The 20,495-nt window shown below is 42.9% G+C and overlaps 1 protein-coding gene across 1 annotated transcript in view; it reads left to right on the forward strand.

Annotated features, from left to right (window-relative positions):
- LOC119376174 (laminin subunit alpha-like) overlaps nucleotides 1-20,244 on the forward strand; it is an 87,932-nt gene extending 67,688 nt beyond the window's left edge. The window contains 16 exon segments of the mRNA XM_049411371.1: nucleotides 1,684-1,838; nucleotides 2,392-2,574; nucleotides 3,010-3,140; nucleotides 9,144-9,291; nucleotides 10,003-10,293; nucleotides 10,762-10,917; nucleotides 11,426-11,532; nucleotides 12,769-12,886; nucleotides 13,441-13,752; nucleotides 14,809-14,952; nucleotides 14,954-15,080; nucleotides 15,807-16,084; nucleotides 16,962-17,207; nucleotides 17,295-17,448; nucleotides 18,652-18,876; nucleotides 19,743-20,244. Of these exon segments, the coding sequence (XP_049267328.1) occupies nucleotides 1,684-1,838; nucleotides 2,392-2,574; nucleotides 3,010-3,140; nucleotides 9,144-9,291; nucleotides 10,003-10,293; nucleotides 10,762-10,917; nucleotides 11,426-11,532; nucleotides 12,769-12,886; nucleotides 13,441-13,752; nucleotides 14,809-14,952; nucleotides 14,954-15,080; nucleotides 15,807-16,084; nucleotides 16,962-17,207; nucleotides 17,295-17,448; nucleotides 18,652-18,876; nucleotides 19,743-20,005 (3,038 nt within the window). The 3' untranslated portion in view covers nucleotides 20,006-20,244.
- The last annotated feature ends 251 nt before the right edge of the window (nucleotides 20,245-20,495 follow it).

Genomic DNA, 20,495 nt, shown 5'->3' on the forward strand with positions numbered 1-20,495 from the left:
CAACTAGGGCAAGAGGAAGTTCTCCTCAAGCATATCAATTCGCGAATGAAGCTATAGTACCGTGGCTCATTCCTCAGAAAGCAAATGAATTTTCTACCACTGCTCCATGCTCTTCAATAGGGTATGAAACTGAGCTAATTGGCAGGTATTCATCTTGGCATATGTGCAGCACCTCACGAGGTTTTTAAACATGCTTACCCTGTCCCCTTCTTTACTGTCTTTCATTTAAAAACATTGTGAAGTGCTGCACGCATAGGTCGGCAAACCACTCATGAGTCACTCACTCAGACTCACTCAGACTCATATCGAGACGTGAGTCTGAGTCTGAGTGAGTCCGGTGGGTAAGTTTTTGTGAGTCGAGTCCGAGTGAGTTCGGTTGGGAAAATTTGGTGATCTGAGTCCGGTGAGTCTGGTTGAGGAAATTTTCGGTGAGTCTGAGTCCAGTGAGCCCAAGGGCAAATATATTGCATGAGTGAGTCTGAGTGAGCTCCACAATTTTTGCCGACCTATGGTCCTATCTACTCAACTTTAGCATTACTATCAGCCCTATGTCGCTCACTTTTATACTCCCGTATACTCCCGCATACTCTACGCACTACCGTTCATACGTCAGTCAATATTTATTGATCAGAGCCGTGATTTGAGGAGGGAGAGGGGAGGAGGTGCCTTGACCGCCCCTCGCAAACTTTTTCACAGGAAGTTACTGGTAAAAATATCTCGTCTGAGTCATGAATTTCAATAAAAAGGTCCTTATTGAACTGCAAACTCAGATACTCGTATTTGAGGTACGAGATCAAAAGGTGCTAAGTAGCGCACCGTTATGCGAGATATTGGTTAAAGAACATTGACATTACGGTAGAAAAGGGTTTTTAATGCTAACGGACTCACGAGCCGACTCACTCAACTCACTCAGACTCATATCCAGCCGTGAGTCTGAGTCTGAGTGAGTTCGAGTGAATGAAAATATGGTGAGTCTGAGTCCGAGTTTCCGTGAGAAAAATTATAGTGAGTCTGAGTCCGAGTGAGTTCGATGGGAAAAGTTTGGTGAGTCTGAGTCCGAGTGCCCCTGACGGTACGACATGTTTCGTGAGTGAGCCTGAGTGAGCTCCACATTTTTTGCCGACCTATGGCTGCACGTACCCAAAGATCTGTTTCACTGCTACTTTTTGCCCTTATTATTAATGATTTAAGGTCACCAAATAAGCAGGGCAAAATGAAAGCCCACATGCCACATTTTGTGTGATTGAAAAGCTACAAATATTGTGCCCTTTTAACGAGTGTTACAAGTCGCCCATCAAACATTTTAGCTCTTCTCCTCATACACCAGCCCGACATTAGAAGCTGCACAGTAAAGGCCGGTCCAACTTAGGCAGGTCTTTATTCCCATACGGCTTTAGTGTGTGAGTTTGTAGCATCTAGAGCAAGGTAGGGAAAGCCGGCATTTAATATTCAATAACTAATTTATTGCACTGCAAAGTACATTTTTTCATTAAAATATGCCAGAATGTGAAATTTGCGTTGTCACATGCAGAGTTCAGAAACTAACACTTTTTAGCTACACCAGGAAGTTCTATCACAAAAGGTGTAAAAGTTATTCATGTCGTTTCACTAGAGGCCATCATAAGAAACTTGGGCTTGGTCACTGTATGTACTTGTGGTGACTGCATGCTTGCTTGTATTCAGTTGACCGTGTCGTGGCTCCTGAGCCAGACTTGGGTCGGCTTGCCAACCGGCTGCTCCAACGGCACAAGGCCATGAAGGACCATGCCATGGACATCCAGAAGCAACTGGAAGAATTGCGTCGCAAGGTGGCCCTTGCCAAGGATGAAGCTAACAGGGTCAGTGCACGTGAGCTTGGCTTGCGCAAGAGTAATTACTATGAAGGAAAAATGAGATTCGTAAACAACTCAGTCATCGCACTAAGATTAAATGAAGACAAAGCTTCGTGTTAAAATAGTGGAAAGCCAATATTAGCCAACATTAGCAATCAATTATCAAACCCTTGCCAGCCTGAGCCAGGTGCTAAGGACTGCTGGTAATGTGTAAACAGATGCAGTAGCTGAGGTTGCATGACTTAAAGTCACACAGGCAACTGACAGAAGTTGGTTGGTTGGTTGGTTGCAAAGCAACTGTCGCATATGGTTGCTTTGGTTGAAAGGCGAGCATTTTGGTGAAGTCGCTCACTGATCGATTCTTCAGGCTCCCCTGCTATCCCAGCCACTGTGCTTGAATTCCTCTACCTTCCTTTGAGTGTTTGAGCATGTCTTGCACACCAGCGAAGACTCTAAGCACCTTGCACCGCCAAACAACCCATGAAGGCCCATTGCCTCAATGTCTAGTCCCTCTTGTTTTTCCTTCCCTCTTCTGTACTGCTTGTGTGTACGCTTGCAGGTGAAGATTGGCATGGCATTCAACGGCAACGAGTGGGTCCGGCTAAAGAATCCTGAAAATTTGCAAGAGGCAGCAACATACACTCACCTGTCTCTGCACGTCAAGACAGACAGGCCTGATGGCACGCTCTTTTACCTTGGAAATGGTCAAAGCTCTCAGCCAAGAGCGAAACGTTCTCGTGAGGTGAGCATATTCCAGACACTGTTTTGCAGAATTAAGTGATGGGAGTTATGTTGGGTATGTCTTTGGGGAAGTGATATGGCTCTCGTTGAGAACTTGGTGACTGACACACTTGTTGCTACTAGAGTACCATGTTTTTTTCTAAGTTCCTCTCGGAAAATACAGTGAGAATCGGAATACAGAAAATTAATTTATACCTAAGTATCCATTGCACGTGGTGCTCTCAACGATAGTAACAGCTAGTTAGTAGTTTTGTGAAGAAAACAAAATTTGTTACATCATCAACTGTCAGCCTTTTGTGTAATCACTGGCTATTTTTTAGTAATATTGTTCTTGCACTCAGTCATCGCAGTTTACTCGATGTTCTTATATACTGATACCTTTATGCTATATTGATAGTAGTTTAGTAAAATTTCAAACTGCACATGTGCTTTTCAGGGTGATTTCATGGGCCTGGTATTGAGAGATGGCTACCCTGTGCTTCTTATCAACCTCGGCGATGGAATAGAAGAGATTCGGAATGATAAATATGTTGCTGACAACAATTGGCACCAGATTGTTATTGACAGGTAATCTACTGGAATTGTCATTGAGCAAGGCCCAAGTTCATCTTTATTATATGACAAGCAGTGCTATTTCTGTTACAAGAACGCAGTCAGGAGCTGGCATAAATCCAGAGTGATGCCCAGCTGTCCTGACTATCCTCTCGATGGTCCTGTGTCATAAGGTCTCTGTCAAATATGCTGACCACCCCATTCATATATTTAATCTCAAACTTTTGTACTACTTAATATTTTCTCAAACATCATTACTATCCAGAAGGTGCACAAGCTCACGTATTGATCAAGGTGAAATAATTTATTATTTTGAACGGCCTAGCTTCCAGTTATGTAATTAACAAACGCTTTCTTTCCAGAAAGAAAGAGAAGTAGTCTAAATCTGTTTTTAAGTGTAGTGCAAAGCTCATCAATTCAAGAGTAAGAATGGTAAGTTTTTGCGAAATTAGGGAGGCAATAATCATATCTCTTCAGGATCTGACCTCTCCTTCCATAACATGTCATGCACTGCAGTGACCACTGGTTTTTGCTGCATTAATGAAAGCCGGGCTCATCACACATCAAACAGTAGTAGTAGTAGTAGTAGTACTTTATTCACAGTAAGCAGAATACAGAGCTCACTGCAGGGGCAAGGGCTAAAGGCAAACAGCCTGACAAAGGCCCCTGTCCCTCCACAGTTCGTGAAAGTGCATAAGCTTCGACATCAGCACAGCCAAAATATATATATATATATTCAATACATTGGTTTCAGAGAAATGGCCAACAAGCAACTTGCAAGTACTAACACATAAAATTCACACACAAACAAAATACTGAATTAGAGGTCGCTCTCGTAGAAATACACAACTTAACAAAATCGACCAATAATTTCAAAACTGAGAAACGCAAAATGCATGTGCATGCACTGAGATTACACTGTTTGTTAATGTAATCGAAATACAAATTTATGAACAATTTAAGCATTAGCCGAGGCATGAACCTCCACTAATTAGCTTTGATAATGTATACTGGTGGTTATTAATAAGTCCTTTATTTGTTTTTTAAAGGTCGCTGTACAAGCCTTAATGTTCAATTGATCTGCAAGGGTATTTAAAACATGAGGTACCTGGTACGCAACACATTGTTTTCCATGCTTGGTTCTTGTTCTAGGAGCTCGTTTCTTTTGTTCTCGCAAACGGTAGTGTGGTCTTTCGGAGCAACTTTCTTCATATAGCTTATTGTTTTGAATTAGCTGAATCAATTTAAAATGATATAATATATCTATCCTGAGCATGGAATGTTTAATGAATAGTGGAGCAGTATGCAAGTCTTGTAGGTTTCCCCTGTATTTTTCTAAACAGTGCAATATTTTCTAGAGCTGTGCGAATAGCAAAATTTTGGGTGCGAAGCGAATTCGAATATTGAAGTGTGAGTGCGAATCGAATCGAATATTTTTCGAATATTTCTCGAATAGTTCTAGAATATTTTTCTAATACTTCGAAGCAAAATTGCAGAAAAAAAAAGTTAGAGAGGATTCTTAAGCATATTCTTATGAGATAGCAAGATGAAAGTGTTTCTTTCGCTAGTTGATGAAGCACTGGCAGAGTGGTGTTTCATAGTTGTCTTATCAAGAATGAGCAATGTAGAGGCCGAATTTATTTATGTACATGATTTGGTGCCCAAAGTGTGCCACAACACTTTACACGTGATAGGCAAAGATGCCATTTCTTCAGCCTCTCCTCCTGTTTCATCTTCTGCGGAAGCCCAACTGATGTGGCGGACAAGGGTGTGCTCAAGTCCGGAGTTCCAAATCTGCCTCGTAGACGTCGATATATAAGAACATCTGAAATTTTGGATGCTAAAAAGCTTCAGCTCCCGATTTTTCGGACTTCCTGCCCAAATTTCAGTCCAAAACAGCATTAATTGAGCCCCCACCTATGCCACATCTTTCATCTCCATGTTGGAACCACCGTTTTCTTGAGTTAGTACATTTGCGACCGCAGCAGAGCTTGAAAGGCAGCTTTGTCACAATGCCGGGGTGTGATGAGGTGAAGCATATGAAAAATATAGGAACCACATTCCAATCGGACGTTGACTGTGTCTTGGCAAAGTTTGACCGTAACGGAGCGTGAAAGGCGCTTTGCCACACTACGAGAATGTAATGAGGTGAAGCACATTGAAAATCTGAAGAAGTCACTTTCAATTGAACGTTGACTGTATTTGTTTTTGGGAAGTTCGAATAGTTCGAATAGTAAAATTCCAGTGCGTATCGAATCGAATAGCAAACACTATTCGAAAAATATTCGAAATTTCGAATATTCGCACACCCCTAATATTTTCTTTTGTATAGTTATTAGCTTATGGTAATTCCCTTGCGATGTCGTTCCCCAGACTAACATCCCATAAGTTACTTTTAGAATGGAAGAGTGCATAGTACATACTTATTTTTAACCTTAATGGGATTAAGTGCATTATTCTGAAAAAACAACCAACTATTCGTGCTAATGTGGCAATCAGATGATTCACATGTGTGTTCCAGTTTAATTGCTCCTAAAACCACACACCAAGAAATTTTTGTTCCCTAATGTGTGCGATGCAATTTCCTTCAAATTTTACAGTTATGTTACTGATAGGTTGTTTACAGGTCGTCGGTATATCATAAAGGTTTTTTTATTCACATTCAAGCGCAGTTAATTTTGCCTTAAACGATTTGAAAGATGGCTTAGATAATTATTTACACTGACCTCAAGTGATATTAAATTGTCTGATGAAAAGAAAACATTCGTATCGTCAGCGTACATAATAAGTTCAGGAGAATGAGGTATATTGACAGTATCATTTATATAGGCAAGAGCAATAGTGGCCCCAGTATGGACCCTTGGGAACTCCTTGGTTTAATTTATCTTTGTAGAAATTGTGTTATTCATTTGTATAAATTGATAAAGATCTTCAAGTTAACTTTTAAAAAGTTGTAGTGCGACTCCATGCACCCCATACCTCGATAATTTATGAACCAACCAATGATTTGAATTGTATGGAGTCAAATGCCTTTTGAAGATCGATTAGAGCCCAAGAGTGTATTTCTTGTTTTCCATACTTTTGATTATATTATCTTTGATATACAGTACAGCTTGTTCCGTTGATTTATTTTTTTGAAAACTGTACTGACCTTTTTGTTATTTGATGCTTATCAAAAAAGGATGCAAATCTATCATAAATTACCCCTTCAAATATTTTTGATATTTCACGGAGTACCTTCAAATCCAAAATAGGATGGAATATCTACACCTAAAACTGCTGAAAAATACCTGTCAACAGCTATTAATGCTACTCTGTAAAAAATTTCAGCCCCTGTGAGCTTCCTTTAAATGAGTGGTATGCAGCTCCACTAACACAACAACCAATGTGCCTATCAACAGAAAAAAAGACATTACCAAAAGCTAATGGAAGGTTTAAAAAGGTGTGTGACTGTGACGCAGTGGATAGTGTGCCCGGCATCTGTTGTTACGGAAAGAGAGGTCATGGGTTCGACTACCGGCGACGGAACTTTTTTGCCCCGCCAGGGTGGTCTCGTGGTTATGGCGCTCGACTGCTGACCCGAAGGTCGCGGAATCGAATCCCAGCCGCGGCGGCTGCATTTTCGATGGAGGCGAGAATGTTTGAGGCCCGCGTACTTAGATTTAGGTGCACGTTAAAGAACCCCGGGTGGTCGAAATTTCCAAAGCCCTCCACTACGGCGTCCCTCATAATCACATCGTGGTTTTGGGACGTTAAACCCCAGATATTATTATTGCAATAGCAATTATATGGACAGTCTCGGCGACTTTTGCCGCCGTTGCCGTCGCCGTCATGTCCCGTATGAAGTCCAAATCCGTCGCCGTCATGTCCTGTATGAAGTCCAAATTGATAAGATCACCCTGCGCATTGTATGTTCTACCGTGGGTAAAAGCGCGCGAGCGGGGGCAACGAACGCGGCTGAAGCAGACATCAATGAGCCGGCCCATTTCCGTCGCTCGGAGGGTGCATGCGATAACATCACCCCGCTCGGGAGGCCTGCCGTCGAAGCAGACAGGAAACGCCCCGCCTGTGTTTAACGAGCATGAAAAGATGCGAGCGGGGGGGGAGTTGTCGCGCGAGCAGCAACTTTGAAATTTGAATTTAAGGGTGCGATCGCTGGCGCGCACGCTATCTTGACAACCATCACAGAGGGCGGCTCGTATACCCTTCTACGTGCTGCACTCTCAACGCGAAGTGACTATGCGGATAGAGCACCTCTCCCTGGAGCAGCCGTATTCTCTTACACCAGCGTTTTTATTATTAAGGTTTAAATAGAGCTTAGGAATATTTTTAAAAATTAATGACAAGCAATTTTTTCATTAAATTCTAAGCATGGAGCATGTAGATCATACATTAAGCTTTTGCTAAATGTTCGACGCAGATTTCGAGAGCTTGTGCGCCCTGAGTAGGCCAATAGTATTCTCATAGTGCCAGCTTCAATTCTTCTGCGGACACTGTGTACAACAAAGTTCTTGTAGATTAGCTGCATGCTTTTGCTCGTAGGAGTATAGCCAAGAAGAATGGTTTATAAGCGTGTCTGGCTTTCGGACCTATGCTTATTTGCAATAGGTGTCAGTAGTTGTGATGAGCTGTGTCAGATTCTCAGCAGCACTTCAAATTTATCTTTGCAGTATTATTCGTAATACTTTCTCTCTCTGTTGCAATAGTTTACTTGTAGTATGGCAAAGTTAAACTTTTGTTGGCTGATGCATTCAGGAAAGGTGGCAAGCTGTATTTTTTAGTATTGAAGTATATGTAAGGTTGTTGCGAGATGTGCGGCTGAAAAGAAATGGGCACATATGGGGCTTCTTTCTGTTGCACAACAGTAATTTTCATCTGGTTTGCTTGCATTTCTTTTCTTAAAAATCGGGCGCTCGCTGCTTTCCTATTAAGGATGCTATGTCACTGAGAGCACACACACTATTTGTAACAAGGAAAGGCAGGCAAGATAGACAACATTTGTTGTGCTGCAGAAGGATATCCCAAGTACCGTATTTACTCGATTCTACCGCGCCCTCGATTGTAACGCGCACCCGTTTTCCTCGACCAAAAAAAAAAAAAAAGTACAACATCGATTCTAACGCACACCTATTTTTCGTGAGAGAAATGAACAAAAGAAGTCCGTAGGAGTCCACCTTCGCACATTCAGAAGAACAAGTATTTGGCTTTTAAAGAACTAAAGTTTCAAAAAAAGGAAACACAAAGTCAAACGGCAGGCCTTGCCGCTGAGACTGTCACCACTACGGCGGCGATACGAGTCGCATAATGGATCAGTCTTCGTCGCTGTCGGACAACTCCTTGTCGCTGTCAACGCTCTTCGATTTCGGCAAATTGGCCCTGCTTTTGTCCACAGAAACTTTTTCGTGAAGCTTTGCTGTAAAACAATCTTCTACTTCTGTTTGCGCCAGTCTCGCACGCACGTTTCGGCAACTCTGAACGACCGCGATGCGGCCCGATTTCCATCCGTCTCTGCACATGTAATAACTTTTCTTTGAAATGCGACATCGTGGTGCACTCATCGAGTATTTGGAGTGGGCACTTCCATGCCACCGATGCGAATGTAGAATGGGATGACAAACTCCTCAGCACACGTACGAACTGAAACAATGACAGAAATGGCCGAGGCGCGTAGGAGGCGGCCTTTTTGAAATGCCGATGGCAATACGATAACCGAGTTTCTTTTTTTTTTTTTTTTTCAGTACTCGATTCTAACGCGCATGCGATTTTTCGACTCGTTTTGCCGAAAAAAAGGTGCGCGTTAGATTCGAGTAAATACGGTATACCTTTCTTTTCGAGAGTGCAGAGGGGTGTATGACTGCTCTCGCTAATCTTGTGTTAGAATTTCTGCAGTAAAGCATGCTAATAATTGTCCATTATTTAGAAATTTATCTATAGATGGGGACACCTACAGATATTCCAGAAAGAAAGATAACAGTGCTTCCTTTGACACTCCATTTGTTCATTTATTTTTTATTCCAGGACTGGCAAGACAGTCAATCTTGAAGTGCGCACAGAAGGTGAACCTGACAGCATAAAGACCAAGTATCTCCAAGGCACCAGCAGCGTGTTCAACTTGGATCAGGCGCTGTCCGAGTTCTACCTTGGAGGTGTGCCAGACACTGCAGATGTATGTGTAACATTGCGCGCTACGGTGATGCAAGCAGATTCACACCTGTCTGGTTATGGCATTGCACTGCTGAGTAGAAGGATGTGTATTTGATTCCCAACCACAGCAGTGTGGCATATCAGTTGGATGAAATGCAAAAGCACTTGCCTGCTTAAACTCTGGTGCAGTTTAGGGAGCCCTCGGTGCCCATGAATAGTCCTGAGCTGCTGCACTAAGACATCAGTATTGCTTAAAATGTTAAGCTCACTCAGCCGATTGATCGTATTCCATCCCTCACCTTATATGTAGCTTTTTCTGGTAAACCCCCACATTTTGATGCACTCAGAATTGCATATGTAGGAAGTGACAAAATGCAGATGAACTAATCGGGATAAAAACTACTAGTGTACTTATTAGTAGCAACGCATTCAAAGTAGCAGCGTTGAACACGCATATGATTTCTCTGATTGGTGCACTTTAAAACGAGCATGTATAATTTAGTTATGACACAGTCATGGCTAGAGTGGCTTGTTTAAAGCCTGTATTGATGGGTTATTCTAAGTAAATTTTATTATAATGGTAGAGAAGTTAGTGGTGAATCAGCCCTTTGAGGAATATAGTAAATGAAAGAATCCTTTTCAGTCATCTCGCACATTTATGACATTGTCATAACACTCCCAATTATGTGCATGCTCAATCGTGCTGTTTCCCTCTTTTTTTGTCAATGCTCAGATTCCGCTGAGCCAACGGGACACTATGCCATTCATTGGCTTCTTGGAAGAGCTGCAATTTGGCAGTCTGCCTGTGGGCCTGTGGAACTTCCACAGCCACCAAGGGAAGCTGGAGGGATGCCAGGAGCGGGACAGCCTCATCGACATTCCCAGTGGCAGGGGCCTACGCTTTGATGGCTCAGGCTATGCCATAGTGTCCAAGGAACGGCGTGATTTCAACGATGGCATCAGCATCAGCATGAAGTTCCGCACGTATGCCAAGGAGGGACTGCTTTTCCTCATACACAACGGGGTCAGTGCATCTGTTGAATACTTCCCAGCCTATACACACTCACTTCCTAAGTTAGTATACAGAAGCCGCAGGCTGTAATACATTCACTCATTGGCAAATTACAGCACGCATCAAAATAACTGCTGCAACGAGAGCAGATGTAGGACACCCTCACATGTAAGCTCTGAGAGTGAATGTGAACCCAGCTTTCTGTGTACATTCGGCAGCTATAAGTAGAAAAAATGCAAAATGGTAGGTGCAGTGAAGCATGTATTTGTTCTTGTGGCCGTCTTTTCAAAACATACTCAAAGCAATGCAACACAAAATTCATACTAGCTAAGAGTCAACATTCTGCTGGGTTGTAGTAGCCTCTCTAGGTGAGAACCGAAGCTTAGACCTGAGCCCATGCCTACCAGTTGTTTCCCCCCTTTTAGTGATTCACTTTTCTGTCTTTGAAAATGCTTCACGAGGACCACTCTGCTTTTGCAGGGAACATTTATGGCCCTGGAGTTGCGTGATGGCCACGTTGTGTATAAGTTCAACCTTGGCAGTGGCATGACACAGTTGAAATCCAATGCAGCCTATAACGATGGCCAGTGGCACCAGCTCAGAGCTGCCCAGTTGCGTAATGATGCTGATCTTACGGTGAGTTCACTCGAATGATATGCTTCCCTTAAAATGTGATAGCTTTTCTCGTAGCATGTTATTAAAAAAGCTTGACTTGAAGACATACTTAGTTTAAGCTGTACTTCCAGGCAAGTGCAGCTCACAAGTAAGTCATTGAGATGATTGGCACATTTTTCATAGGGCTGACAGATTTCCATTAGTCCCATGTTGTGCATCATGTGCAGTGCCTGCACCCCCAATGGTGGCATTGATTATTCTAGCATTGCGAGATATTATGTCTACTATATGTACTACTAGAGTGCTGTTACTTCTATACTGTACACAGCATGACTTACCTCACATGCTGCATAATGCTCCTATTTATAGTTTGAGTACTGTCCAAGAAATAGTACAAGAAAAATGTTAAATATCGCTATTGTTGCACAATGGCATTGCCCTTTGGGCAAGACTGCTAGTTTTTGAGGAGACGCCAGTAACTGATAAATGGTTTGCAGCCATCTGTTTCAACAATTTTCCTTTTTGTCAGGTGGGAGGCAACGATTCTGTTCCTGCTAGTTATCGAGGTCCAGAGACTGGCATTGACGCCACCGATGACATATTTGTTGGGGGCCATCCGTCTTTTCATGGTCACACGTAAGTTGTCATCCGGCTGAACAGATGTACCTATAGCATAAATGCCATTTCGAATTAAAGTTTGAATTTTAACATTGTGCAAGAAGCCTTGTGTAGGATGGCATAAAATGTAGCAGTCTCAGTGCAAAATTTTCCTTTTGAAATACTTGTGAATGCATTATGAAAAGCTAGGAAATACTGACATTTTGATGCCAAAACTAAGGAAAACTGCTGCCATTACTGCACACCAGAAAAGATGCAGAACCTGGAATTTCGACAACCAACACAACTCTTGGACATCATTTACGAGGTTAAGCAGCATCTGTCGGGTGCTGAAGGTAATAGAGGCCATGGTCTGGGCTTTGCACCACTACCAGTAATCGCCACCAAATGCATATATTTTCTGCTTAGACACTATCTCACGGCTGCTAATTAAACGTTCTACACTTACCATCCCTGATGGTTTGCCAATATTGCTTCAATAGCATGCACTACTCATAATCAATTTCTAAGGTAAGTTTATTGCAGTTGCCTGTAAATACTGCACAGGTTCCTTAAAGGGAAGCTGAAGTGGTTTTAGAATTCGATAAAACTTTGTTGTTAACAAGGATCAACATTATTGTCGACGATGGCATAATTTTTTTCCACTGTTGTGGCAGCAGGAGCTTTAAAATACGCGATAGAAAAGTGCGTCTTGCTCCACCCACGCGAATGTACCGAAAGTGTGGGCGTGGAAACAAATTAACCGTAACTACATCATCGTTGGGGAGCCACGCAGCACTGTCGTATCTTCAACCGTGGCCTCCGTGACTAGTTCCGGCAGTGCGCGTTGGTGGAACTGATCACGAAGGCCATGCTTTAACAGTGCCAAGGTTGCCGATGACGCGGCACACCGAAGCTGACGTCACCGCATTCGCTCAGCACCTCAAGAAGACCTGCGGCTGCGGCGGCTGTTTTTTGCCAAGAAATGCTATTTGCGTTCACTTCAGTGAACTCTTACATTAGTTTTCGAATTCAGCAGGTATCAAACTATGATCACACACTCCAAAGTCATTTCTTTTTTAAAAGTACTTGAGCTTCCTTTTAATGGCAAAATAGAAAGAACCTTGTGAACATATAATGTTCCTAAAGTTCCTTTGCAGCTGTGACATGCTATTTAATATTTCAAAGTCGAACTTAACTTTTCACTGTCCAGTTGACTTTGCCAAAGTGGCAGCTCATTGTACTGTTTTGCTTGAGCTAGTTTTGTTTATGCAGGGAGGTCACCCGCATGAACTTCGAGGGATGCATAGAAGAGTTGGAGCTGGACACACGACTCGTCGACTTGCACAAAACCAAGGAGGCCCTGGCTGTGACCACAGGTTGCCCTCCAAATGTGGGTGACATCTTTAAAGATTCCTGCGTCATGCTTCCTCTCGCTAAGAAGGCAGTTGCAATCTCAAAATGGTGTTTGCTGTGTTTACAGGCTGTCAAGACACCAATTTTATTGATGCATAGAAGATGTATAAAATTAAAGATCTGCCCCTTCAATTATATTGAAAGAGTACCAACAGATTATACGCAATTATTGTGGTGCTGATCACTAACTCTGAACTGAAGTACATAAGAATGCATCTATTTCATCTAGATAGTGTAACTTATCTCTGGTGATACTTAGTGCTTTAAAAAAAGGTAGTAAATTGGGAAGTTACTGTTATTATTCAAACCTGTTCTTCTGGTTTAAGCTGAGTCTAGAAATCAGTATGAACTTTTTTTAACAATATGCAACGAGCTTGCAGAAATATTGTTTTTCTCTATTTTCTCTACTTATTATGACTTTAAATATTGCTTATAAGTACCTTAATAAAAAGCATTATCAATATATAAACATGTAGGCTGCCTATCCAGTTGATATTCTGCAATTAATTGTAATTTTATTTCTTTGCACAGGTGGCACGAGTGGTGTCATTCTCCGCAGAGTCTCCTGGCTTTGTTGCCATGCCATTCATGGACCTGACGGAGAACGCTCAGTTGACACTGAAGTTCCGTACTAAGCGCCCCAATGGTCTCATCTTCTACACAAGTAACGAGGACCACTCTAAATTCCTGGCACTCGGATTGCGCGGGGGAAGGCTGTTTCTACAGGCGAGACCAGGTGGCCATGTAGAAACCGAGGGAACTTACGATGATGGCCGCTGGCACTATGTCACTGCCAGCAGCTACTCCAATCGGTTGAGGCTGGACATTGACGATGCTGTTGTGGTGAGTACTCTTGCAGTAGAGCAGCAGCAAAGCTTTTGTTTATGAGTCTTTCATTGGGTGTTTACTGAAACCTGCACAGTGCAGGCTACACATATATACAGAAGAAAATCGCTGACACGATCGCTGCTGAGGATTACGCCAGGATGGAAACAATAGAACATGAAATGCGCTGGACAAAAATGCAGAAACACACATTCAGCATTACAACACTGCCTCTATCATACACATTTCAATTTCTCTTGCTGAGAGCACGTGGTGTGCTGTTCGTACAAACAGAAATGCAAACAAGTCCTAATTGAGTACCATGTGTAGTCACCATCATTCTACGCTTGCCTTTGTTGATAACACATGTGTGATTTAGACTTCGTCAGATAGGTTTTGGACTGAAGCTTGTCCAGAAACTGAATTTGTGGTGACTGTGCATTGAAGGGATGTGGGTAAGGACGTTCCAATGTGTTTTTTCCTGTTTAAATTGATTTAGTATATGGATAGTACAAGCTATCCTGCTACTGCTATGCACATCTTGGCATCATGACTGGTTTTGCAGTGAATGGGGGCGTAGCCACTGGGTGTCTTGCTTAATGCTTCCTGGTTACACCACTGGCAGTGAAGCCCTTCATTTGTCTGCATTTTTGCCCCTCTCCCCTCATCTTAGCATCTATAGTGCTTGAAATTAGTCTTTAATTCTTTCCATTTATAACTTTGAATCATCACTTCGTTTCATTCAAATGACAACTGGTGGTCAAACAATTGTGGCAGTGAAGAGTGTGCATAATGTTACACCAAGGACTGGCGGTGCTTAGTGTAACAGCTAGATAACAAACATAGTTTTAAACATAGTTTTATATAGACCGTACCTTGATTGTGTTCGTTGTATCATTAAAGTTTTATCCCTCGCTGTGCTTTTCATTTCTTCACAATCAACTTTGGCCAAATAGCCCACCACACAAGTCTTGCTATGTGTTCCTGTACCTGCATTATAATGCCACTTGCTCTCGCATCATTAACTGATGCATTATTCAAATAAGTACTGCTTGTCCTTGGTGGTATCCTCAGGTGCAAGAGAATGCGGTGGAGCCCGTCTTGTACACACCACCAGCCCCACTTTACTTTGGAGGTCTCCCACCTGGAGTTCAGGCCATCCCGAGCTTCAGCTTGATGGGACGTACCTTCTTTGTCGGATGTCTGGGCGATTCCACCCGTGCGAGGCGTGCTTCAAAACTTTGCCGCTACGGCAGATCGCTTCAATGCTGCCCTCACCAGCTGCCCTCTGCCTGGGCCCGACGATGATGATGTATCTGTCGAGGAAACAGCAACTGTGACTGAAGGTCATTCTATGCCTCCTGCTTGCAGTTTAATTGTTAAAACACACCTCTTTTTCTTGCTGTGTGTTGTTATGCTATGACCACAATCACTTTCATTTTCGTGTGTGTTTGTATGCCCAGTCATGTAGCTCAGCAATTGTTGGCAGTTTTGTAGTACATTGTACCTTTTCATGCATTATATTTGCAATAAACTATGGGACTAGTGTAGATGGTGCAATGTGAACAAACGGGGCTGAATGATTGTTTAATTTACTCATTTTATCAGTCTCATTGTTTTCAAGATGTTCATCACCATCTACAAAAGTAAAAAAAAAAAGCTTGTTGCATAAGCCAGTGTCAATGACCAGACCAATGGAATGCTCATTTCCAGGCTAAGGCAGGAAGGCTGTCACGATTCTGATTATTCCAGCCAGTTACTCTGCACAAGGGCTCAGAGAAGATAACTTGCTCCTGGGATGATTGGTTAATTTTCAACAAAGCCATCGTAGTATAATATAAAGCAAACACGTATAAAGAACACTGCACCAGACACCACAGGTGCTGACAGTGTAGCAGGCCCTGTAGTACCAGTGCCCATGGTATCCAGGGCTGTCCCTTATTTGGGTATGTTTTACTTTGAGCTGTGTTGGCTTCACAGAGACTATAAAGACAAGCATGGGTATCAAATGTAATGATGACTGTGCTGTGAACCTTGAGCCATACCAAAACAAAAGTTCTGGCTTTCGACAGGTCCAGGCAAGCATTCCCCGAGCGGTCCACTTCCAGGCTGTGTGCTGCCACTGGAGCCAGCTCGTGATGCTGATGTGACACCTGAGAGTGGCCTCCGGTTTGGCAACAGTCCCGAGAGCCGACTCGAGTTCCGACTTCCGACAGACCTAGCTAATAGTCTGATGGAGCATTCGACTATCTCACTTGAGTTCCGCACGCGCCACGAGGATGGTATCCTGTTCTATGTCACCAACAGCAACAAAGTCGACTTCATAGCCATCTTCATGAAGCAAGGAAGAGTGAGTGCCCCAACACGAAGGTTGCTCGCTTGAGTGTCTGTCTCTGTGCATGCTCAAGGTGCATTTCTGTGTACCGTCTGTGCACACAGAACCACTTGTGCAGGCAGGGCTTCGAATGCGGTGCTTGTGGATTGGAAGTATGTGTGAAGCGTTGCAGTGCTGAAGGCATTTAGACTGATGAACTTGTTGTGACTAGTGCGTACCTACCAACTCTCCCAATCTGCCTGGGAGGCTCTCAAATTTTGAGCAGTCCTCCTGGTTGTACAGGCACAGCCATAAATCTTCCAAAAAACAGTGCTAGCACCAACGTGAAAAAAATGTAATAACTTGGGACATGTATTGAAAACTTTTCTGATCGCATGCGGAATGCTTAAGTCACTTTCACAACAGTACATTGGTGTCACGCGGAAAAGTGTATTAAGGTTGGCGAGGGGTTACTAGCTGTCACGGGACACGGCAGATTTTATTCATTACACATGTGGGCATGCGTATAATTACGAGTACCAGTATGATCACTGGTATACACCAGTTTTCTTCTGTCACATCAACTCAAGTAGCTTTCCTTCTTACAGTCTACGTCTTTTAATAGAGAGAGTGCGCGAAAATAAAAGGAGCTTTATCTATGTGCAGCATTAATGCAAGCCATTTTTGGTTGCACCTTCGTAACAGCAGCTACAAAGAGCATACAGGTACCAGAATGACTGAGCTTAATAGCTGAAAATATGGGCAATGGCTTCAGGTATCGCAGACCTTGCCAATCGTTGATTACATTTGGTTAAGCCATTATTTCTAAACTACACAACTGTAGTTTTGTTCTTCTGTGCTGTGAATTGAACATCTTTGAAATATCTTGGCACCTTCTGGGGCAATTTTGCAGGTGAACGTCATGTTCAACTGTGGCACGGGCCCAGGCCTTCTGACAACAACAGACGTGTACAATCTGGGAGAGTGGCATTCACTCGAGTTCAGCCGCCGGGGCCAGATGGGCGTGCTGTACATGGACAATGCGACGGCAGCACAGGGCAGCTCGCAGGGCACCACCAGCTCAATCAATGTCAAGAGCCCCATCTATCTGGGCGGGCTCCCACGCAACGTCTCTTCCCAAGTGAAAAACAACCTTCGCGTAAGTCCCTCCCATGCCAGAAACAGCGTCCATGTGAGGCTGTACCATTCACTGGTGCAGTGGTGTAAACCTTGTGTGCACCTGCAGGGAGTGACCGGCTCTTTCCCGGGATGCATCCGCAAGCTGGAAGTAGAAGACCGGCAGATGCTGCGACCTCGAGTCAGCGTTGGTGTTACGGGCTGCTCGCAGAAAGTAGAAACAGGCACCTTCTTCGGTGCCAATCACAGTCATCTCATTCTGTGTGAGTGGAAGCCAAAGAAATAACCTTCTGCTGTTATGCATGCCAGCATAGTGGCGATGTGCCGAGAATAAGGAAATATTGTAACGAAGAAAGAACACAGTTCCTACCAAAATAAGAATATTTTCATATAAAAGACGTTTCCACTTCTCAATGGGGGCCTTGTTTACACAGACAGCAATAATGTGCATACGCTCATTTATAAACTCTCTGTATCACTCCTTCAGGCAGTGCACCTATAGAAGGGAAACATTACCAGTGCTCCTGTTTAGTAACTTGCAAAGAGGTCTGGATGATCGATGATTACAAAGGCAGATGTGAAAAAGTTTCTTTTCCGTGTCGATGATGAAGGCGTCCATCATGTACCCAGTGTACATAACATGCTCTGTGAAGGCATTGGACATCATCTTTCGGTTTTTACGCCATTGTAGCATTCTCGTAATCTCCTTTCCTATTTCTCTGCTTCTCCTATTTGTAGTCAAACATATTTGTAAACATATTTGTACACATACTTGTATGCATATTTGTAGCACTGTGTCCTGTGTGTTTCACTGTCCCATAGTTTGCTCATTAAGCAACTAGCCCACCTAAGAGCCCTTGTAGTCTGTTCGGAATTTTATAGGTATTCTCCACATCTGCATTTCCAAGTTTGATTATATAGACAACTACACATACGTGTGCTCGGCATTTTTGCTGTTTCTGCGAACAAGGTTTTTATGCAGGGGCCTGAATGCCTCTTAAATGAAAATATTTTTACCTCTGTCAGCACTGTTTTTGCATTACTGTGATCTTGTGACCAGATAGGATTCTGTGCAACTCTCAATTGATATTAAGGATTAAGAACCCTGAAGTTCTCCATGTAAAATTTATGGTTTAGTGTCTTCCTTTGGAATTATTTTCGTAGCAGTGGTCAGCAGTGAAATTGGTTATGCTTTGTTGCTCAGAATATTGTTTATTCAGCTAGACATTTATCTTACTGTTTCCTTTGCAGTCATATTTGCCTGTTTGTATATGTGTTGTGTTTGACTGGTTTCTAGCTGCTCAAGGTAGTACGTAGTTCTCTTGTTCCAAGACCATCCACAGAATTGTAGGTTGAACAAAATAAGCAGCACAGTGTTTTCACGCATCCAATGCAGCCACTGATGAGCAGCATAAACTGTGAGGACTAGTTTTGGGTGACAGCTAACAGTGAGTGCATTTATGCAGATGACAGCTACAATGTGGGCAAGGAGATGACTGTGGAGCTGGACATCAAGCCCCGAAGAACCTCAGGAATCTTGTTTGCAGTTCACAGCAACAACCAGAAGGATTTCGTGCTGCTACAGATGATCGATGGCAACATCGTATTTAGTGCTGACAATGGTGCAGGAATTATCAAGGTCTCTGTCAGTGCAGGAAACCTTTGTGATGGAGAGTGGCACACTGTCAAAGGTACAGTGCATCTTCTGTTACTCCAATTAAATAGCTGTGTTGGCTTTAGATGGTTCCTGTTAAGGTGAAATCCTTTAGTGCCTCATTGCGCGGGGACATTTAGGGAAATGCGGCAGGCAAAAGAAGTGGTACAAAAACCCGTGTGACATTCTACAAGTGAATGAAAGGAGGGAATTTAAGGGCTCATTTTTCTTTGTTAGATACAAGCTTAATGAAAACCAACAGACAATGAAGCCAAGGGTAGTGTAGGCGACATTATTTGTATAGTAATTATGCTATAAATGTGAAAAAGTTGCACGAAGAGACAACTTCTCTGCCGGCAGCAAGTTGTCTTTTCAACCACTTTAATTTTTTCGCATTTATGTCATCATTACTAAAAATAAGGTCGTGTGACGCCAGCAGGCAGAAAAAGAGTGTTCCACACTCGCCGTCATGGCTACTAGCGGCGCTGACTAACACTCCGAGGTTTAAATGCGCACACATGCCCCATAAAGTGGACAGGAAGATGACCGCCGCCGTAGCTTAGTGGTAGAGCATCGGACACATTATTCGAAGGTCGCAGATGTAAAAAGGTAAACCTAGAATGTGTCATGCCGAAAAACCAGTATGTGGTGAATATATGTTTGTGAGGGATATTCGTGTACTAATGAAGATATCCTCACGTCTGATATGATTTTGTAACAAGATGTGGCTGCATTAACTAACTCACTGTGTTGCAAGCAGCCATTTCTTAACTGTAGTACATGATTGAAACCTAGTTCTTTTAATGTGGCATTACTAGAGATACAATTTCCTGAGTAAATCACCAAGAAATGCATTGCTTCAGCATGGCCTTAGTTGGTGTTGTACCATTTTTTCAAACGCAGCTGTGAAGAACAAGAACATTGTGTCCCTCGCTGTTGGCACCACCAGTAACTTGGCTATTGGACGAGGAGGAGTCACGGCCACTGACACAATGAACCCACTCTATATTGGTGGTGTGCCGGATCCGAGCAAGACGCGAGCCGTGGCAACGCAGGAGCAGTACGTTGGCTGCATTCGTTACCTGCAGATCAATGGCAAACTCCAGAGTATGGCTGAGAGTACGGTTTACGGAAACGTCCAGTTGAACTCGTGCCCCACCATCTAAGAAGATGCGTCCTGCATGTGCTATTCCTTTGCAGTAGCGCTCAGTTTTGTGTCAGTCTTTTTTTCTTTACATTGATGTGGAGAGTGTCTAGATTGGTTTTATAAATTTTGTTTTCTCACCAGGTACAAAAGTTATGGTAAACTTAGAAGTCACTCTTCAGCTGAATCACAGTAGAATTGGCTATTTTTTGTTTTTATTCGGAAAGTAATAAATAAAGATTGGCTTATTTGTGTCATGTATGTGTGTCTCCATGAAGCCTCAGAATGAAAATATTGTGTTTGACAGTGGCTCAAATGACGAAATGTTTTCTTTATCACCTGACATGTGCGAATTTGCTGCCTGCAAATATTTCCGAGCCTTGCAATGTTGTGATCATCATGAGAAGGTTGCCAAGTTGTTCTTGCAGATTTGTCTGATGTACCTAAAGCTTTAGAATATGGTGCGCCATTGGTTGCTGCCATGATCCTACTAGCCAAGGAATTTTCGGCAA

Source organism: Rhipicephalus sanguineus, unplaced genomic scaffold, assembly GCF_013339695.2.
Source record: "Rhipicephalus sanguineus isolate Rsan-2018 unplaced genomic scaffold, BIME_Rsan_1.4 Seq1108, whole genome shotgun sequence".
Taxonomy (NCBI): Eukaryota; Metazoa; Arthropoda; class Arachnida; order Ixodida; family Ixodidae; genus Rhipicephalus; species Rhipicephalus sanguineus.